This window comes from Gymnoscopelus microlampas (genome assembly GCF_963454915.1).
Source record: "Gymnoscopelus microlampas genome assembly, chromosome: 16".
NCBI classification, from domain to species: Eukaryota; Metazoa; Chordata; class Actinopteri; order Myctophiformes; family Myctophidae; genus Gymnoscopelus; species Gymnoscopelus microlampas.
The window spans coordinates 24,819,171-24,839,940 of NC_139953.1; the positions used below are offsets into that span (position 1 = coordinate 24,819,171).

At 40.2% G+C, this 20,770-nt stretch overlaps 2 protein-coding genes across 3 annotated transcripts; one reads left to right on the forward strand and one right to left on the reverse strand.

Moving 5' to 3' along the window:
- Positions 1-868: 868 nt before the first annotated feature.
- On the reverse strand, positions 869-4,739 carry churc1 (churchill domain containing 1). Of its 2 annotated transcripts, XR_014602542.1 has the most exons (5): positions 4,524-4,739; positions 3,749-3,884; positions 3,529-3,599; positions 2,846-3,337; positions 869-2,807 (listed from the first exon to the last, which is right to left on the reverse strand). XR_014602542.1 is itself a non-coding variant. In XM_084082314.1 (4 exons), exons 1-4 carry the CDS (start codon positions 4,560-4,562, stop codon positions 3,245-3,247), a joined length of 339 nt encoding a protein of 112 aa, XP_083938440.1. In that variant the 5' UTR covers positions 4,563-4,739; the 3' UTR covers positions 869-3,244. The 2 variants fall into 2 exon arrangements, 1 of the variants encoding a protein (XP_083938440.1); XM_084082314.1 differs by having other exon boundaries at positions 869-3,337.
- Positions 4,740-5,182: 443 nt separating this feature from the next.
- On the forward strand, positions 5,183-20,740 carry LOC311062619 (zinc finger protein 106-like). The gene is made up of 21 exons (XM_084081793.1): positions 5,183-5,307; positions 5,981-6,087; positions 6,661-6,722; positions 7,118-7,342; positions 9,075-10,352; positions 10,829-11,195; positions 11,623-11,692; positions 11,844-11,998; positions 12,115-12,175; positions 12,683-13,250; positions 13,737-13,771; positions 14,202-14,344; positions 14,605-14,739; positions 15,391-15,507; positions 15,985-16,176; positions 16,436-16,498; positions 16,972-17,091; positions 17,219-17,290; positions 17,533-17,604; positions 18,720-18,866; positions 19,805-20,740. The coding sequence occupies exons 2-21, from the start codon at positions 5,983-5,985 to the stop codon at positions 19,859-19,861; spliced, it is 4,044 nt and encodes a 1,347-aa protein (XP_083937919.1). The 5' UTR covers positions 5,183-5,307; positions 5,981-5,982; the 3' UTR covers positions 19,862-20,740.
- The last annotated feature ends 30 nt before the right edge of the window (positions 20,741-20,770 follow it).

The window sequence follows — 20,770 nt, forward strand, 5'->3', positions numbered from 1 at the left end:
TGCAAATTACTTTTGTTGTAACCGTTTTGTTTTTTTTATTCATTTGTACAGTCTGCTAAAACAAATCTGTATTTTTATTGAACTGGTTCTGATAAAATACACTATCATGTAGACAAGCAAAATTGTGGTCCATTCTTGTTTTATGTATTGAATATTCTCAATGGACAATGTAAATGCACCACTTACATTGTTTGTAAATGGTGTATTTATATAAATCGTTAATTGTGCATTTATATAGCGGCTTTCTCCAAAGCCCTTCAGAATATGCATTACATACACCCATTCACACACCGAGGAAACCATGCAAGGCGCCAAGTTGTTCATCGGGAGCTGTTAGGGGGTTGAGTGTCGTGCTCAAGGACACTTGCAGCCAGGAGGAGCTGGGGATAGAACTGGGGCTTTATTTTGGATCCCACCGCTGTTCTAGGCCAAAACCCGCAGTGATTGGCCAGTAGTTACTGTGATCGACAGTTCTCGTTTTTTCCAACTATGCCTAAACCTAACCTTAGTAAGACTATGCCTAAACCTAACCTTAACCCCAGTAAAACTATGCCTGCCGGGGACCCAATCAGACACAGTTAGGGGGGGTCTATCCTATAACGTTGGTGGGATTCAAAATCACCCCGAACGCAGAACCTTCCAATTCTAAGAAGCCCACTTTTCTTCGTTTAAGTTAAGCCCTGATCCAACCGACTTCCCACTTGGGGGGAGGGGGGGCAGACGCGCACACACACAGATTTTGTGCATTTATAGATAAAGATATATTACATTGACTAAGTAAACAAGGTATGAAAAAGGTACCTCATTCATATTCCATTTTTGTTAAAAACTAAAAACTATTTCCTTTAATAAACAAAAATACAGGGTGTAACTTGTTTCATTCAGTTTTACTGTGAAAGTCAAACACAAATGTAACTCCATAATTATACAGGCTTATGTAGTTCCATAAGTATTGATCAGAATGATGTCTTTATTTCCTGAACCCCCACAAGCTTTAGAACAGTCACAATGCAAGACGTCAAGACGCATCAATTTCCCATGTTGTCTTGTGGGTTGTGAGCAGTGCCAGCATTAGTGCCGGTTTTCTGGTGTTGTAGTTGGTTTGACGTGATTGGCTCACTGAAATAAAACTGCAAGCTAAATGGTGACGGTCAATGTTCACCAGTGTTGGATGTCCAAGCTTCAGACATGCCTATGGACTACATGCATCAACGTCAACTGGCAGCTCCATCCCTTTGCTCCCATAGAACAGAAGTGAACAGGAACTCTGATGCATATGAAGTGCATGTGTGACTGCCCTTAATCAAGTCAAATGACATCCATTAGTGAACCACCACTGCTAGGTTTACTGTGCACAATACAATCCCACTTGGTTAATGGAAGATACTCAACATCATTCCCTAAAAACCTATTTGAGCATTATTTTGACTAAGTTCCTCAGATTTCTTTAAACATCAAAAAGAAAAAAGAGGGTGAGGGTTTACAGTTTACACAAAATTGCAAGCTGTTAAAGCTTACAGTACACGTAAATAAATATCTGGGATTTCCTACTACTACTGCACAGATCCATGTTTTTGACACACCATGTGCAACAAATCAGTGGGAAGTAATGCTGTCGGGCATAAACCAGCTATGCCGAAAATATTAACTTGTTCTAAAAATATGTTTTTAGAACGAATATCAAAGTTGGTATAGTGACTTTATACATTGCCTGATACTTGAATGTGTTCTTATAGTATAACTTTTTGACCATTAATGTGGAGATTCTTTCATCATTCTAATCAATGATGGAAAGACAAGTATCTACAAAGTTGGAGTTAGGTGGTTTGACTGACAGTTTGAGGGTCCAATGGAGTTAGGAGGTTTAGTCAGAAGTGCTTTTTAATACTTGTCATTTGTTAAATATTTGTAAAACCCACACAAGATGTAAAGGGTGTTCAATAGCACTTGATTTATTAAAAGTAAAAAACTTGAAAGATGCTGATAGTTGGTTTCTGCCCGACAGCAACGATATCCATAAACCACTCAAAGAGCATTTATTTAACCAGAAAATACTGTCATAATCTTAAAAACAAATATAAAGTGTAACAATATTATATGGTAGCAACATAGTTCTCTACCTTCACGGTAGCATTATTACCTAACTGTTTAACTGTCTCTACATGCCTACAGATCTAGTCAATCTGTGTTAGGTTTGTGTCTGCTATAATGTCTTATTTTTCATTTCAGTTTGTTATGATTGCATATAACAACCATTGGCATAGGGGTGATTATGCTTGGTCTGATCACCTTGCCAGCTCTGTGAAGAACGGTAATGTGTAATGTATTAGCTATGGGATTCTGACACAGGTCTGGAAACTCTGAAAAACGTGTTGAAATGATATTCTCCATGTTTGCACAAAAACATTGAGGATAGAAAAATATGTATTTTGTTTGTCAAAATATTAGATGAATCAATTATCCACTGAATCTGTGATTAATGTAGATAAAATGATGGTAAAATAAGGAAATATACAAAATGAACTTGAGGTTGCTTAATGTTTACCCAAATGTAACCAATTATTTTATTACTATGGCTGAATTTGATTTGACTTTTTGGTTGACCGATTCATTATTTCATTAATCGTTACACTCCTCCAAAATATTCACATGATGCATTTGATGTATTTTTTCCCTGATGTAATTAATGTCACATATTGTGATATTTGTTGTTGAGAATATTTTTTACCTGTAGGGTAATGTGTCCTATTTGACTGGCACACTTCAGAGTAGTGTCGTGCAGGCACATGAACGGATATCTCTGCCTACTGGTGCGTCTGGGTAAATCTAAATTCAATGTATGGACTTGAACAGCAGCAAGAATGGCCACTAACAAATCCACGTCCACTACTTTGAAAACCAATTCTGATACCATCCCATATGAAGGGCCTAAAATCTTTGCATTGGTCCTGCCATGCTATTATCATTATTATCATTTTTAATTTCACTGTTTCCATCTAGTTTTATTCCATTCATTGAATTTAGATGTATCAGTAGACGAAGATCTCTGATCATCTGGCTACGCAAGAGTAACTGCTCAGAAATGCATGTACTGTATACATCATGCTGAACATAATTTTGTCCAAATCCAAGCATGGAATGGGATTTTTGAATGGAAATGTGTTGAAACTATTACGAGCAGTAAGCAGCACTGCCATGCTGTCTGTTTCAATTATCAGTGGCTTGATGCATTTTGAGTTAAGTTCTAAAAGAGAGGGGCGGACTGCCTGGGGTCATCTGGCAACACACTGATGGAGTCCTCTGCCTTTCCACACAGCATGCACAGCATTGTGTACTCCTGGACAATGTAAACATTGGCTAATTAATATAAATACATATATGAGATAGTGAAACATATGTGCATTGATATAATACATCAAATGAGACCAACATTATCATAATATGAGTAGTTCTAGGTATCCATTAGCTATATTCCATTAAATTATGACACATCAAAAGAAGCATCCGCTGCCCTAGATCATTCCTCACCTGGTATTCATCGACAACAGAAAATGTGTACTCGTGCCTGGCTACGACATGGTCACAGTTTTTACACACATCTGCAAGGTAAAAAAGACAGAATTAGCTTGATATGTGTAATGTGAAGAATTTTAGGACCATTTTACCATTTTGGTCCTATATGGCAGTGGCTCTCAAACTTTAATATGTTTAACAAATTGAAAGTAAAGACAAAATAATTCAGATTTACGGTCATATGTCACAATCTCCTCTCCATCCTCATCCTCTGTAGACTTGTTACTGATCAACATGAAGTCCCTCTGATGACAGTTGGCACAGCCCAGGTAATTCATCAGGTAGGATCCATTTTCCAAACAGATGTTCCCCTAAAGGAGTCAATCATTTGAGAAGGACATTTAAAAGTCGCGATGTTTGTTTGACTGATTGATTTCTTTATTAACATTTTTGCAAAAAAGCACAGAAGTACAGTTCCATTCAAAAGGATCCATTTCCATTGGGGTCCTGCGTATTCAATTAATCAATTCATCATTCATGTGGCACTTAGGGTCCTCCTCCATTGTCAGACCTTTGTTAACGACTTGATTGATTGATTGATTGAATACTTTATTAGAAGTTTGCAGAAAAAGCACATTAAAGTACAGTTCAATACAAAGTCTAATAGGATTTAAAACCCAAGAAAGCCATATGGCTTGTTTCCATTGGAGTTCTTTGTACTAAATTCATAGAGTACATTTACATTGTTGTCATATGTTAATTTGATAGTCCCTTTACTAGCTTGGATCAAGACAGACTATCGTGCATTTAATCGATAGTGACATTTCACATTTGCATATCTACTACATAATGAAAGTAAGAGTCAGACTCGATAAAATACGTCTATGAAAGTCTTGATCCAAGGCTACTTTGTTACGATAATGACATTATTTGTGGCTAGTAGGACGACTTTTGGGTAAAGTTGTTGAATACATGTTACTAATGCTTAGTAGCTATGGTTATAAACTTACCCTGTTGGGATATTCCTTTTGAACACAGCCGTTGCACATGTTGCTTCCGTTCAGCAGCTCAACCCCGGACTGTCTGCTGGACAACAATAATAATAATAGAGAGATTAGATCACTTGAACCTCTTTAAACAAATGGTACGTTAGCTGTGTTCTATTCTAGTTCCACTTCCGCATCAGACCGTGGTGCACGTTGTAGAGCTCTACAACACGTTATTGGCGGATATCGGGCAAAAGCCACAGATCTGTGAAAACTGCACCTACCAGCTTCCGGTTGTTTGTCGAACCGACGTTGCCATGTCTGCTATTTATAAGCTACGTTGGGTTTATTTTTCCTGTACATTTGCTTGGCTTGTTTTTAAAGTGTAGTTATTATATGTATATATATATATATATATATATATATATATATATATATATATATATATATATATATATATATATATATATATATATATAGAGAGAGAGAGAGAGAGAGAGAGAGAGAGAGAGAGAGAGAGAGAGAGAGAGAGAGAGAGAGATTATTTTTTAACTTTGAACAGTCCTCAAACCTTTGCATGTCAAGGGGGCCTCAAATGAATGTATTTCTCCGTAGACCCCCATCTGAATTCGTTTTTTGGGCTTGTTTTCATAGACCTGGCGGCTTATTTCTCGCACAAAATCTGGCAATGGTGTCGCGAACCAACGAACGATTGGCTGCTACGGAGAGAAGGCGGGGCCAAACCGCAGCGAAAACAAATATGGCGACGTCCTGGTAGTTTTTCCTGGTGCCATGTGAAAATCGCAAGGTAACTTTTACAGTTATATACATACACCCCATACAATTCCACTGTATTTCTGTACATATTTAGCCAATAGCATCTGTGTTGCCAATTGATTCTAGTCGATCTAACATTTAAAGACTGTTGCACATTCAATGTTATTTTGCAAGTAACTCTCAGATTAACTCGTGTCCCATATGTCAATACATGGCATCTGCCGAGCCTAGTTAACTTTGTGTAAAAACGTTACGTAGCATATTTGGAGCAGTGTTGTAAAGTAGCTAAGTAAGTACATTTACTCACGTTTGAGGTATTTTTTACTTTACTGGAGTATTTCCAATTTTCAGTACTTTTACTTCTACTCCACTACATCAGAAGCAAATATTGTACTTTTACTCCACTACAATTATTAGAACACTTTAGTTACTATTTCGGCCATTTGAAAATAGCCGATTTGCAATCCCACAATGTGACGCATTGTGAGCTTGTAGATCTGCTATTTTCTAAAGCCATCATTTGCAATTGAACCTTTTTTACATCCGGACTTTAACTTGTAACAGAGTATTTCTACATTGCAGTATTGATACTTTTACTTAAGTAAAGAATGTGAGTACTTTTTCCACCACTGATTTGGTGTGAAAAAAATGAGGGGTCATTTAAGTTAGTTAATAATTGTTGCTGTATATTGCTCTTGTTTCAGAAATGGCTGCAACTAAAGTGAAAGTGGTGGATACCACCACCAACGCTGGAAAAGCAAAAATAACAAAGACATACTGTATTGTATGCCGAAGGACTTACTCAAAACATGTAAGTGATTATCAAGCTACGACTTATTTTAAAGGATGTATGGGTTGATCTAGCTCCAATCAGAACCTCTCCTTCCCCTGTATAGCTCCGAGAATATTGGCCAATATTGTTGATTCTTACTTTTGTCCACACATTGTATCCAAAAAGTAAAGGTATTCCCCCCCGGCTCTCAGATGTTTGACATTTTAGCGGTCAAGAAAATTTAACAGATGGGTTGAAACAAGTGTTTAAATAGCCTTTTTTTGTCAGCCAGTGGCCAGTCAACCTCCGTACTGCTCCCGTTAAGTTGCGTTGGGAAAACATACCACAGGCTGACTAAATAAGACGCTGTGGGACCTCATCTCGGAGCTATACAGCAGAGGGAGAGGTTCCAAATGGGGCTAGGGTTGATCTAGCTCTGGTCCATAGCGTTAGAAGAAGGAGAACTCCTTCTACCGCTCTGGACCAGAGCTAGGGTTGATTCAAATCCATCCATACATGAGAAAGTATATGTGAGTAAATAAATCTGTACTAAACATGCAGTTACTGAATGATTGATTGGTTGGTAACCTCGACAAAACATGTTTTCTGCAGGATACATATAGGCATATGCACGACATTCATCATCACAAACAACTGGAGATTGTGATGCCCAGGTGAGCTACAATGTTGTGATAAGCCTTGTGCCCACAATTTCGTCAGCTACCATAACCAGTTGAAGCACATCATCCCTATTCTTTCTGTGTCGAAAATAGCATATCTACAATCTCAAGATGCATTGTAGTCCAGACGAGACCTATTATTGCATTATGTACATATATTTCTCCCCAAATAAGTTCAATATTATAAGGTTGATTTTTATTTTATATCGTGCAAAGTTTCTGAGCTTAAGTTCCACAAATGTCTTATAAAGTTTCAACTCTGCAACCCTGAGAAACCTAAGAGGTTTCTACAAGTGATTTAGTGATGTCTACGCTATGAGAGCATAAGATGTCGACAGGTTGTCCACTCACCACTAACAAACGTGCTTATTTTTATTGTTTATATCCAGGGAACCATGCCATCATTGCCAGGCATGTAAAACACCCTTCATGCATCTTCAAACGTACGCTAAGCACATCTCCACCGCTCAACACAGGAAGAACATGACACTGCTGATAAAGAAACCACAACTAAAGACTCTAGACTCTACTCTAACTGAGACTCTGGGTGATGCAGTTGTTTGCAGAATCATGGCTAGAAACAAGGAATTAAAGAAGGAATCACAGAAGGAACAGTAAGATTTTCACATACACTACATTTTGTTTTATTCAAGCATAAATGTGCATTCACACTGGCTGTGTGAAGAAAAATGCGTCACAGTACAGCTCTATTAACACATTGATTGCCTAGATCGAGTTAATTCGTTTTTCAAATCCATCGCTTGCGTGCCGCAATTCTGAAGAACGAGTTAACTCGTTCTCTGGAATTTTCATTGTTTAATCTGTGATAGCGCTATTCTGTTTGTTTTTCATCATAGGTTTCGTTTTCCACTTACTTCACACACACCGGGATCCGGTTTCATGATGCAGATTCCGTTTCCGGTTCTCATCTTTTTTCCCCAGTCATTTTCGTCCAGAATAGGGAAAAACACGTTTTTTTCACACGGTGTAAAAAACGAACGGAGGGCTCCACTTCTATTTTCTTTAGTCCGGGTGACTAACAGTCATCGTCGTCGTGTATCACATCGTTTTAAGGCCGATCAGGGATTGTCGAAAACGTCACATCCGGTTATGACGTATTGACTGTTTGAGCCTGTTTGGGAGGGGGCGAGCGAGTCAGCGAGGTGATCAGTGTGTCTATTTGCTGCTCTCTGCTGGTGGATCTGTCGCATGTGTTTAAAACCGCAGTCAGACAATTTATTTGAATGAAAAATTACAAAATTAAAAAACACGCAAATCGCTGGCACAGGGGTGAGTACATTATGAATATACTCTGGCAGTGCTAGAATTTGTGAATTTGGTCACAGCAGCATCAGCGACATGTATGTCACCAGTGTGTCTGTTAGACATGGCAAAACAAGTCTAGCACAATGTGTGCTTAACAGAGACAGACAATACTCTTGTCCATTCACAATTGTATTACTCTATGTACAACAGCTCAGGAAATCCACACAGGTCAACAAACTACTTCTCCACCTGGCTCCTGCATTTGATGTCGCTCTGTTCTCTTGGGACAGAATTTTTAATATTTGCATTTCTTCGGGCATAGACTGGATATATCACATGATGTTGCGTCTTTAATTGACTTAATATTGAATTATGTTGCTCAAACAAATTGCATCACGCCCAGTATGAATGCACCATAAGAATGATGGCTAGTAACTTGACTATATACCCCCCCCCCCCCCCACACACACACACACACACACACACACACACACACACACACAGGCATGTGTGTGCAATGTACACATAACATTGCAGGATGCAATGTATTTGAGGCAAAGGTGGCCAGTTAATCACGTTATACTAATACAAAATTACTTCTTGATAGAGCACGAAGACGAGGAAGGTAAGCATTTTGCATGATTAATCTGGAAGAAAAACAGTGCAGTCCATCTGATGAATAAGATTGTGATTTAATGATTTCTTGGTAACTGGTCTTGCATGCACAATGCACATTCTGCTTTCACAGAGGTGTCATATTGAGCCAACCAGAGTGCTCTGAGGTCGATTGGATTAGGTTGGGGTTTAGGTTAAGATTTAAGTTAAATTTAGAGTTAGGGTTAGAGTTGCAGATTCACTAGGGAATTTCCATATTCACAAACCGGCTGGTTTCCTAAGTGTGTGTGTGTGTGTGTGTGTGTGTGTGTGTGTGTGTGTGTGTGTGTGTGTGTGTGTGTGTGTGTGTGTGTGTGTGTGTGTGTGTGTGTGTGTGTGTGTGTGTGTGTGTGTGTGTGTGTGTGTGTGTGTGTGTGTGTGCAACTATTTCAACTATATTTATGTAATCTTTTCAATTTATCACAGGAAGAAGAAACAGAAAAAGAAAAAGAAGGAAAAGGCAATGGTTAAAGAAGCGAATGCAGGAGTTGCACAAAAATCGAATAAAGGGCAAAAACGAAAAAAGGGGGAATTAAAGATCGAGCATCCACCAGAGCCTACTCAACTGAAAGGAGGCAAAAATGTTCATAACAGACAGTTTGCATCACAGAGGAATCAAAGTAGAGAACCACCAAATAGAGCTCAACATCCTTCTCTTCAGAATCAGTCCAGTCGATCAACACACTACCAGCAACAATCCCACAGCGTTTCAGTCATGTCAGAAATCGACATCATCAACAGAAATTATGACAAAAACAACAGTTGGAGCACTCGAGGAAACAGAATTGATACAAGACCCAAGAACTGTCAAGGATCTAAAATGTATGTCCCAGAACATGAAGATCGTTACTATGATGACTTAAGTACTGAGCTGTCGAATACTGGAGTTAAAATCTTTAGTCAGAAGGTTAAAATCTTTGGGCAGAAGGAAGAGATCAGTAACGGATCTTCTCAACCAGGGCAAGAACAAGCTCAGAATTCATCTGCCTCTGCATCCACATGTCTAGACGGACCAACTGACAGTGGTCAATTACGGGATGTTGATGTCAGTTCAATACTTAGGCAAATCAGAAGGGAACTAGGTGTGAGGGAACCATGCAGGGCAGAGCGTGCAGCCCGTAATCAGAAGCAGAGCCAAGATGTTGGTTTCAAGGAGGAAGTGCAAAGCACTGCACAACAGGCTGGCTTTGAGAAACCTGACACCGAGCAGACCACTCTATCTTCCATCACATTATCCAAAACGGCTCATAACAAATTAACAAAAACCCAATCTCTACAATGCCCTCAGGTTGACACTACTATTGTTCCTGCATCCCGTATTGGAATGCGCAGCTCCAAGGTTAGCACTGCTAAGTTTGAGAAGACACAGCAGTCAGAGATGACCTCAGAAAGTAGGTGTGACTCAGACGAACAGTCAAGCAACTGGGAAAGAGGATCACCTAGGGGGCCTTCGGTGCCCAGACTTGACACCCTGGCAGCTTCTCTCACTCGACAGTCGACATCTGCTGAGCCCAACCTAGATGCCGCTCGCAGAATCCGACATGTCAGCGAATCGCATAAGACAGAGCCTGAGAAAGAGGGGGGACTCAGACCAACTGTTCAGAAGTTGCTCAGCTCATCGGGGTCACAGAGGAAGGTGAACTGGAATGAGATGTACCAGGAGGTCAACAGGAAGAAACAAGAGAAGATCAAAGGCATGCCAAGGTGGGGGAGTCAGCAAGACAAAGTTAGCAATTGTTATCTCCGCTATTAGCGGCACTCCATCATGTCTGTTCGTCCATCTGTCAAACACTTTGGTTACAAACAAAAATATATCTCAAAATATGCTCAGATTACCATGAATCTTGGAGCATCCTTACCTCTAGGGGACACTAGCAGGGCTTTTAGATTCTTAGGGCCCTTTTTTTGTGTGTCTTAAGTACGAGGTCTTATGGCTTAACTTAAGACCTGGAGGTGTGGCCAATGCTGTTTGGCCACTCAAAATAGCTAAACGGCATTGGCCACGCCACCAGGTCTTAAGTTAAATCATACGACCTGGTACTTAAGACATGCAAAATAGGGCCATTAGTCTTGTTTGCAGAAGCCTCCTCTTGTGTTGCTAAATTTACAATTTGTATTTACAGTTTGAAACACCCTTTCTATTAATCAACTGAACATTTTGTTATGCTTTTGTTGTACAGGTTTGGAATCGAGATGGTGAAACCCCACTCTGACCAAGGAGACTTAAGGCAGATGCAGGACCAGGACATTACCCTATCAGAGGGCTTCCACTGGGAGTCTGTTTTGCCTAGCGATTCTCCACCTGCGCCCTGTCCCCTACCCTACTCACCTCAAACTACAGCTGTTAATGACTCCATCATAGAGAGACCGTCAGACCCTTTAATACAAGAGCCTTTGGAGGAGCCGACTGTTGCTCTGGGAGATGGCAGGAGCATCCCAGCCATGATGACAAACAACCGTATAAAAGTGGAGCCAGTTCCACCAGAATGGAACGATGTGCCATCGGGAAGAAACCTCAACGCTGAGAATAAAATGAAACGGAAGACAGTAAGGAGATGTAGATGATGTACAGCAATTGTCCTCAACCTTTTTTACACTGAGTACCACCAATATTTGGCTTCCCAAGTACCACCATGATAACTGATGTTAAAATACAATAGCGTAGACCTACCCCATCCTATTCATCTATGCACAGTTGCACTGTGAGCGATAATGTTAGCTCTAAAATCCAATCGCAGTTTGATGTTTCACTGTGACATTTTAAGTTACTTAAAATGGTACTAAGCCAGAAAATTGATTATTGATTTAGCTAACTGTCTGAAAGCCTTTTCAGTTGCACAGGGACACCAAGAGCCATTAAACTCTGTGTCTTGTTTCATTGTGAGCAGATGCCCCTCAAGGGGTTTGTGCATGGCCCTGGATGTTAATTACTTCAACAGCTTTATTGTTATAACTTTGTGTTGTTTTCCATCAGGATGGTGATAATATGGGCATGGCTAGTATGGAACAAAGTGGAAAAAAGAGAAAAGCAACTTCAAACGAGGGTAAATGCGATATTTTATGTATTGGTTGATTCATAATCAAGGATTTTCCTCAAATAGCAAATAAAGTACAACCAAATGTGCGTATGCAAAGGAGTGGAAATAAAATGACATTAGATAATATCTTTATTACAACCTTTTTGTGTCACTGTAGACCATTCCAAAGTGGACCAGCTCTTGACGGTGTCTCTTAAGGAGGATCAGCTGTGTCAGTCACTGCAGGAAGTTGACAATTCTCTGATTCAGGCTCGCAACACCTTGCAGGCTGCCTACACAGAGGTCCAAAGACTACTGCTGCTCAAACAACAGGTAGCCCACACCACTAATAGAATACAAATGAATGTGTGCTATTACTGGGTGTGTTAAAGTTCACATTGCCTTTCAGAAACATTGGTTAACTCTCACCCCCCCACGACTGTTTTTAGTTTACCATTGAGGTCAACAGTCTGAGAACCCAGCGAATTGAGATCCTGCAAGGGATGCAAGGTAGGAGTTTACATTGAGAAAGCATTTTATGTATTTATTTAAGACTAATAGGCCCTCCGCTCCAATCACTATTAACTTTAAAGATATTGTTTTTAAAATCATTATAACTAAGTGGATGGCAGAGTCCACACTACTATAACAACTATAACGATGACAGTGCTGGACAATATAGATATAGTTGTAGTGCTTGGTGTGGAGACCTTAAAGACCTTTGCACACCATGGCCGGTTTATTTGTACGATTTATTCACACATTAATATTTTTCAAACTTCTATCATGGGCAATACATATGTATACATATCAGTGTTGGAATTTCACAGACCAATTATCGCAGTGATATTGGCACATCTGACAAATCACTTATAGTATGATGTGATTTGAAAGTGTCTTTCGTAGGTCTATTGTTAATTATTGTGTTTATTTGCATCGCTCTCGGTTTGCACTTGCGTTTAATGGGCATTGGGCAAGAAAAGGTTAACCCCATTTATCTCTCCATGTCTTGTTCAGATGGGTACACTGGGACATCTGATGTGGGAGAGAACAATGGGTCAACTCTGGCGAGAGCTGCAGCTGTGTCCCCAAGACCCCCTTCCCGCCCGCTATCCAACCCTACCATGACCTCCACCTTACACACAACGCCTACCAGAGCCTCACCATCTTCCATCACCCATACTCAACCAACCTCTGTTGCTCTTCCAAGGGGGGTGAAGATGGAAAGATGTGAACCCTGCGCAGATGAAACAGCCCGTCAACCTTATAACAGCACTCCTCACATGGCTAGCAGTCCATTTCTCAACTCCTCAGTTCCTGTTCTCCTCCCCAGCTTGCTACTCCCGTCGTCACACAGGCCTGCGGTCCCACCAGCTGAACCACAAGAAGACACAAGAGGAGGGAACGATAGCGACGGCTCTTTAGAATTGCTAGATCCCTCTAGCTTGGAGGTCATCGACATCGAGGACTCGGATAATGAAGTCTCTAAACCCTCAGTGGCTTCTCAGAGAACCGTTTCAGTGCAGCTCAGTTGTGCTGCTGGTCAGACGCAGACTCGGAAGTTTAAGGAAGAGAATTTGGACAGGTCAGTTCCATCCAGAGGTGCATGTGTTATAGAGCTGGGCGATATGACTTCAAATCAATATCACGGTTATTTCTAACTTTTGCCTCGACTACGATTAAGGAACGATTTCTTAAAAAAAAGAAGAAGAAAGTTGCAGATTTGCAAGCTCACAATGCATCATGATGCAGCGTGTTGTGAACTTGTACAAAGTAGATCGGCTATTTTCACCACCATTAGTGTTAATCAGAATTGATTTAGTCGATTATATCAAATCGATTAGTTGATAGACAGTATAAGAAAAAGAAAATATATTTTATTCGATTAACATACATGAGGAAGACGGTTATTGGTTCTAAACACCAGTTTCGATATATATTTTTTTTAATTGCCGAGCCCTAATGTGTTGTATATAAATTCCTCAATAGTAACAGGATGCTTTGTGTGCCCAAGTTGAGATAAGATAATCTTATATGAATTGTTAACGAGACATTTCTATTGTTCTCTCAGAAAAACTGAAGTTCCATCAGTATCCAGTTTTCCTGGTGAGTTATAAAACGTCCTGTCTGCATTGTTTGTAAATAGATTGGACTTTATTGTTAATTTGTCCCAGAGGGATATTTGTTTTCATAGCCTGTTCAACATCAAAGTACATAAAAAAACAGTGGCATAATGTTACAACACAATAACATTCAGGTAAAGAAGACGATACATACCTGTAGACTCTGAAAATAAATAAATACAATTCATACTTCATAGCACACAGCAACATGTCATGGAGGCAGTTTGTTTAATGCTGCAGTGGCCGAATGGACCAAACTCCCACTAAAGCAAGTTTAAAGTCCTTTATCTCCGTCCAAATGGCAGTATTGTGAAGTGCTGATTGAGAGGGTGATGGATGTTGCTTGCTATTATGTGTACACTGTAATGCTCGTTATAACCTTGAATTGAATAAGTCATCATCCATCTTTTCAGAGTCTGCTGATGGGGCTATGGAAGAGGAGCCTGCCTTGGGTATATTCAAGAACCACACAGGACCAGTGTATGGCATGCAGGTCCATGATGGGTTACTCTATAGTTGCTCAGGAGACAACACAGTGCACGCCTACTCTCTGGTGGTATGCTCTGCCTAACTACAACTAATAATTGACTTAAATAGTGGTTTACATTTTATACAACATTTTCAAGCTGTCAAAGCACTTTACACAATGGCGTTTTATTTCATTGCTGATATCCCAAATGACATTGTTTGATTTTTGGTATATACATCTATAAGTCAACGCTTTCATGAGGATCGACATCCTCGGTAACATACAGTACAAAGTTACATTAAAGACAGGATGTTTGTGTAATGATGGGTCACTGTATATCATTCCAGACCAAAGACTGTGTGATGGTGTTTGAGGGCCACACAAACAAAATCAATTGTTTGCTGGTGTCGGCCCTGCCCAACATGCCTCCACGCCTCTACACAGGATCTAGTGACCAGACTATCCGCTGCTACAGTATCAAGGTACCACGCTAACACAGGCCACGCATTTTTCTAAAGGGGAACATTTGACACATAATTAGCCATTTTTAAATTGGCACGCTGACTTCGTTACAGCAATCCCCCGTAGGTATAGTTACCTTAGGGTGATGGTGGCATACTGTATGCAGTATCCATACAGTCATGCGTAGGAGTTATGTGCTCAACTATTGAATGTGATTGGCATTCATTCCCCCAGTGGCCCCAAAGGTAACAGTAGTTGAAGGAGAGGAGATAATTATCCATTAATGCAACATTCTGTTAAGATTATTATTACTATTCGCTGTCCTGTATTTGGGCGTCTTGACTAGACTTGCCTTGTTGTACTTTACACTTCCTCCACACTGTTTATATTGTGATGCACGTGTATGAAAAATAGTATACAAATAGTATATTATTTTTTATGATTGAACTGCAATGCAATTGCAAAACTGTTGTGTGTATGTGTGTGTGTGTACTGTATGTGACTTTCTACAATATTTCCTTAATATTGTATCATCGTCAAATCACAACACAAGGCCATCAATCTTAATATATCTAACCCAATGTCTGAAATATGATGCAATCTGTTGGTCAACTACTACTACACCTCTAGGTTGCCCTTACAGTATTTTATATTTCTCTCTCATGCACTAGCCAAAGAAATGCCTGGAGCAGATATCACTTCCAGACCGAGTATTGTGTTTACACATTGCCTGGAAAATTCTGTATGTGGGGGTCGCCGATGGATCAGTATTTAGCTTTCATTTAAAGGTGAGTGTACTTCCTCCATGGTGCCTCCTGCTTGGACGGGTATCAGGTGGGGAGGATGATCTCTGTCACAGCACTAGCAACTCCCACAGGTTGGTCAGAGCGCCTGTGCAGTGGGGTGTTCAACTAGAGTAATACCTCCAGATGCGTTTTGTACCCCCTGTGAAGCTCCTCACTGACAGGTGACAAGAAGCAGCCTTGACAACGCACATGTCAAAAGAGATACAGCATTGTCTGTTTGCACTTGCTAGGACCAACTGTGGAAGTTGGCAGTGATATGGGGCTATTGTACATGGGGAATAGGGATTTGGCATAACAACTAAATTGATAGAAATAAAAAATAATAATTGTCAACTAAATTTGAATGTGCTTAACCTCTGACTCCTCCATCATGCTGAACTTTAGAACCTATGCCTTATAATACATTAATGTCCCCGGTTTGTTTTTTCTCTCTCATAATTATCCCTAATGCTTCTGAAGACCCTGAAGCAGCTGGATGTGTTTGAGTGCCACGGTGCCCGAGGCGTGAGCTGTATGTCTACAGCCCAGGAGGGGGCTCGCAGGATACTGCTAGCTGGATCGTATGACAGCACCATTAGTGTGCGCGACGCCAAGAGTGGCCTGATACTGCGCACACTGATGGGTCACACCAAGACCGTACTCTGTTTGAAGGTTCAGAATCTCAGTCTGTTTTCACACAACTTTCATACTTTGAATTTGCTACAATGTCTTTGAATTTCAACATTTATAGGCATGCAATTGTAATGTTTGTAAACTACAGAGTGAATTGCACCTATATTTTCAGTTACTATGGGTTTAACAGCAGGGGAGAAAAAGTCCAAAGACATGCATGAATTTACCCAACATTCTTCTGGTCAAATAAATTGAAACTGATGCAATGTACATAATTCAATATTCTTGTTGTTCTCAGGTGGTGAATGACCTTGTCTTCAGCGGTTCGAGTGACACATCTGTTCATGCCCATAATATCCATGTAAGTAACACAATAGATTTCACCTTCAAAGAAATAATGCAAGATGATATGTTTTGTTGTCGAGGTTAAGGATCATCTTAACTAATTTACTTTGCTAATGTACCAGGATATGCTGGCGTAATTAAAATGGCATTGAACAAGTGCCCGTGCCAATATTTACAAGAGCGTTTTTTTGGAAATTCTGGCTAGAAATTCCTTGGTCATAACTTAAGTCATATACCACCACTAGTCTAAACCCAGGGGAACTAGCCTATGATACACCTTTTAGCTTCTGAGAATCACTTTCCCTTTGGCACTGGGAGAGCCTGTATAGCCATCAAACCTTTCACCTCTGAATGCGTCCCCAAATCCCTATCCTAATGTACCTAAACCATCATAATATGATGCATGCACATTGCAGCGTGAGCTGTGTTTGGTCATCTTGTGGACATGTTTCACCTGTCAGTATTTTTCATTTCTGTCTTCATGTGTAGACAGGGGAGTTGGTTCGCATCTATAAGGGCCATAGTCACGCTGTCACAGCAATAGCCATCTTGGGGAAGGTCATGGTGACGGCTAGTCTGGACAGATTTGTCCGTGTATATGAGCTACAGGTACGTACTCCAATATGAGATATCCCTCACTTAGTAATTTTCATTTTTTTCCTTAATGGTCAAGTTAACATAACTCAAAACCAATATGTGTAGCCCTTTCCAAACGTTGTCTTTTTCCCTGTGTTAGTCACATGACCGCCTGCAGGTGTACGGGGGTCACAATGACATGGTGATGTGTATGACCATACACAAGAGCGCGGTACGTAGTGTTCATTTAAATCAGAGCGTGCACACATTTAAATGTTCTCTCTGTAAACAAATAGGCAAATGGTTACATTTATACACTAGAGTAAAAAAAGAAAATTCAACGCTGAGAATTTTACTGTATGCCCAAACTGATCTTACCTCAGTGTGATTCTTAAAGTATTAGACCTTCCTGAATTATCAACATAATATTATTCCGTCATTGAGCTGTGGCTTGATACTTTATCTCCCACTCAGATCTACACCGGTTGCTATGACGGAAGTGTTCAAGCCGTAAAACTCAACCTTATGAAGAACTTCCGCTGCTGGGTATGGATATGGCTGCATTATATCATATACTAATACTGATGATTATACCATGTTTAGTTCTGACTTTGCATTGAAACTGGCTGTGAGGCATTCCAATATGTGCCGATATCCCGATAACAGCACTGTGAACACATCCATGTTCCTCGTTACCATACCTGTAACATAGCAATGGTCACTGCCAGCTTACCCTCTAACATTAGCTGCCACAGCGCTTTGCCACCACCACTTAAAAACAATTTTACACAGGTCTAATTTTATGTAGTTGTAAGCATAATCTTTTTTGTTAGTTTTTTGTTTTAAGAAAAGTGTACTCTCTTAAGGGTACTCTTATTTGAACTAGTACTAGTAGGTGACAAGTTCTAGCTCTATTAATGCACAGTATTATGATTTATGAAGGCTACATTTTGTTTATAAAAATCAGCCAAGCAACAGTTCCCCTTTGAGCCCTTTGGGGTGTTCGGTTTGTAAGGTGTATATCCACCAAGCCTCTCTGTAAAATAAATCTCTCTCGATCTCGCCTCTTTTTAAAGGCTGTACTACCTCTATACCCTGGAACCTTAAAGAGCAGATGTCGTGTCCCACCGCATTAAAATGTCTAGCCACTAGCGATTTCTCATCCTTAATAATAATACATTTTAATTGTTATGTACTTTTCATTCACAAGGAATCTCAGAGTGCCACATGGTAAAACAAATCATCAATCATACAAAGTTAAAAAAGCAGTGTTTAAAAACAGATGTGACTAAATAACAATTCAGCACGAAAATGCCCTCTGAAACAAAAACGTTTTCAGGCCTATTTTAAAAGAGTCCAGGGTCTGTGGCGGTGAAAGGCTGTTCCATAGGCGCGGCGCTGCCGAGCAGAAGGCCCGGTCCCCCATAGTACGTAGATTTGTACCAGGGACATCGAGGAAGAATCTGCTCGTAGGTCTGAGGGTGCGGGTGGAATTTGTTTCTAATATTAGTGCTGGTGATCCTTTCTAAGATACTATTTCTGCCAGAACCGTGAAATTTAAAAAAGAGAAAAGCGAGCACTCATCAGAAGAACAGTTCACAGTTCACGCGTATCGGGTAACCCACTTTTCTTTTTTCCCCCCAACTATACTCTCTGTCCAGTGGCATGGCTGCACTCTCATCTTTGGCATCGCTGAACACCTGCTGCAGCACCTGCTCCGAGACCACAGCAACCTTCAGCTACAGTCAGTCAAGTGTCGCTGGAGAGACTGCAACGCCCACTTCACCACGCAAGACAGCGTAAGACAGGTAATGAACGATACCTTCTGTTCCCCTCGATGGCTCCGTTATGTAATGCAGTGGTTCTCCAACTTTTTCACGTCAAGGACCCCCAAATTGATAAATATTTGGCCGCGGACCCCCATCTGAAAATATGTTGTGCCAGGGAGCCCCAGAAGCAAAGATTTGAGTTAAAAATGTTTGCTATAAAAAATACATGTACTCTAAGATATGCAAACATTTTCAAGGTTTGTCAAAAATAGCAGATCTACAAGCTCATAGCGCGGCACTCGGTGCCGTGCTATGAGTTTGTATATCTGCTATTTTTGAAATGCCAATGTATAAAAGGTAAGAATTATTGTGATGCTTGCTATATTAACACATTTTGCTGAGGACCCCCTGGAACCCCCCGCCCAAGACCCCTGGGGGACCCCACTTTGAGAACTAATGATGTAATGTGTGGATTTTTTAGCATGGGAGTGCCTCCTAAACGTATAAGACTGTGCCAAATATGTGAATGGTATTGGATAAAACACAAGAAATAGATCATTTAATAAATAGGCTGTATGTAACATGAAAGTAGACGGTGCTAAGACATGGGTGGGTTGTATAGGTGTGTCTGTGTGCTTCATGAAATGAATGCCCCAACGCCTCCAGAAGTCTTGGGGTTAAGGCCTTTGCAGACAGGGTACGATTTAACCAGCAGTTTTAACCGCATACGAAAAGACGCTCGAATCGAACTGGGTTCGATTGAAGAAAAAAAACGCACCGCCGCAGCCACTTGCCGCACGGCAAATTTGGAGCCGGTGTGCATGAGGTCATAGAAAACCATCTATTCTTTAAAAAAAATGATATTGTCTGTCTTTTCCGTGCGAAAAATCCCACCCTGTCTGCAAAGGCCTTTAGATAGGATAATGAATACAGAATTATTCCACATTTCCTTTTCCCTGTTTTTTTTTTTCCTTCAGTGTCTACCAGATCACATGCTGTACCATGTGGAGCACAACAGCAAGCTGGAGATGTAGAACACAAGATCTTAACTGCAACAGATAAGTCTGGTGCTCCCAACAGTACATGACACCAGCTAAGCCTCTTTGCATTTTGCCCCCATTTGTTTTTAAAGGGCTAGACCCATTTTCCTCAATAATTCCTGTTTTTGTATATTTATGATTACATCCCCGTGGACTGTGGTCTTTATGTTCTCTCAGTTTTCGCAGGGACACGGCGAGAGACACTTAATTTAAGTGCTAATCTTATTTGATTCCTATACCTGTTAACTACATCCAGTATCCGACAACCTGCAATAATCAGTTGTTAAACTGAAATGCATTTGATGTCCTCCAATGAGAATTAAAGGAGTTTAGTAACAAAATGTTACATTGTCAATGAATAGTTTGTACAATCAGTTGCTCATTAAAGTTTCATTAACGCCCTTCTTCATACTACAGTGTCATAGAAAAATATCTGTCTGTGGGTTTTTTAAATATTGAACCAATGAAAAGTATTAACAAGAGCTTGTGACTAAATAATAACTACATTGGATCCATTGGAACACAGATTCCATTTCCTGAAAAGTAACCGTTTCGAACATACAAGGTTTCCACTTGATGGCGACGATATGTTAAGAGATTCATTTGTTATTGTGGGCTCTGTTGGTCCACAAGAAGAGGATATTAGAGAGAATTCCACCTTAGTGGGAATGTAATTTGGATGATGTGACTTGTAGCCCTCTGCAAAGGCTTATTTCAGCATTAAATACCACCTCATCTTAGAATGCTTTGTATAGTCTGTATTGTTTTTTTACATGGACAATAGCTGCTACCCCCTACCTGAACAAAATGGCTTGAACTGATTACCATCCTTAGAGCCCTGCGATATCACTAGTGGTGCTAAAAAAAAGAAGAAAACATTTAAACTAATTATTATTCATGTCA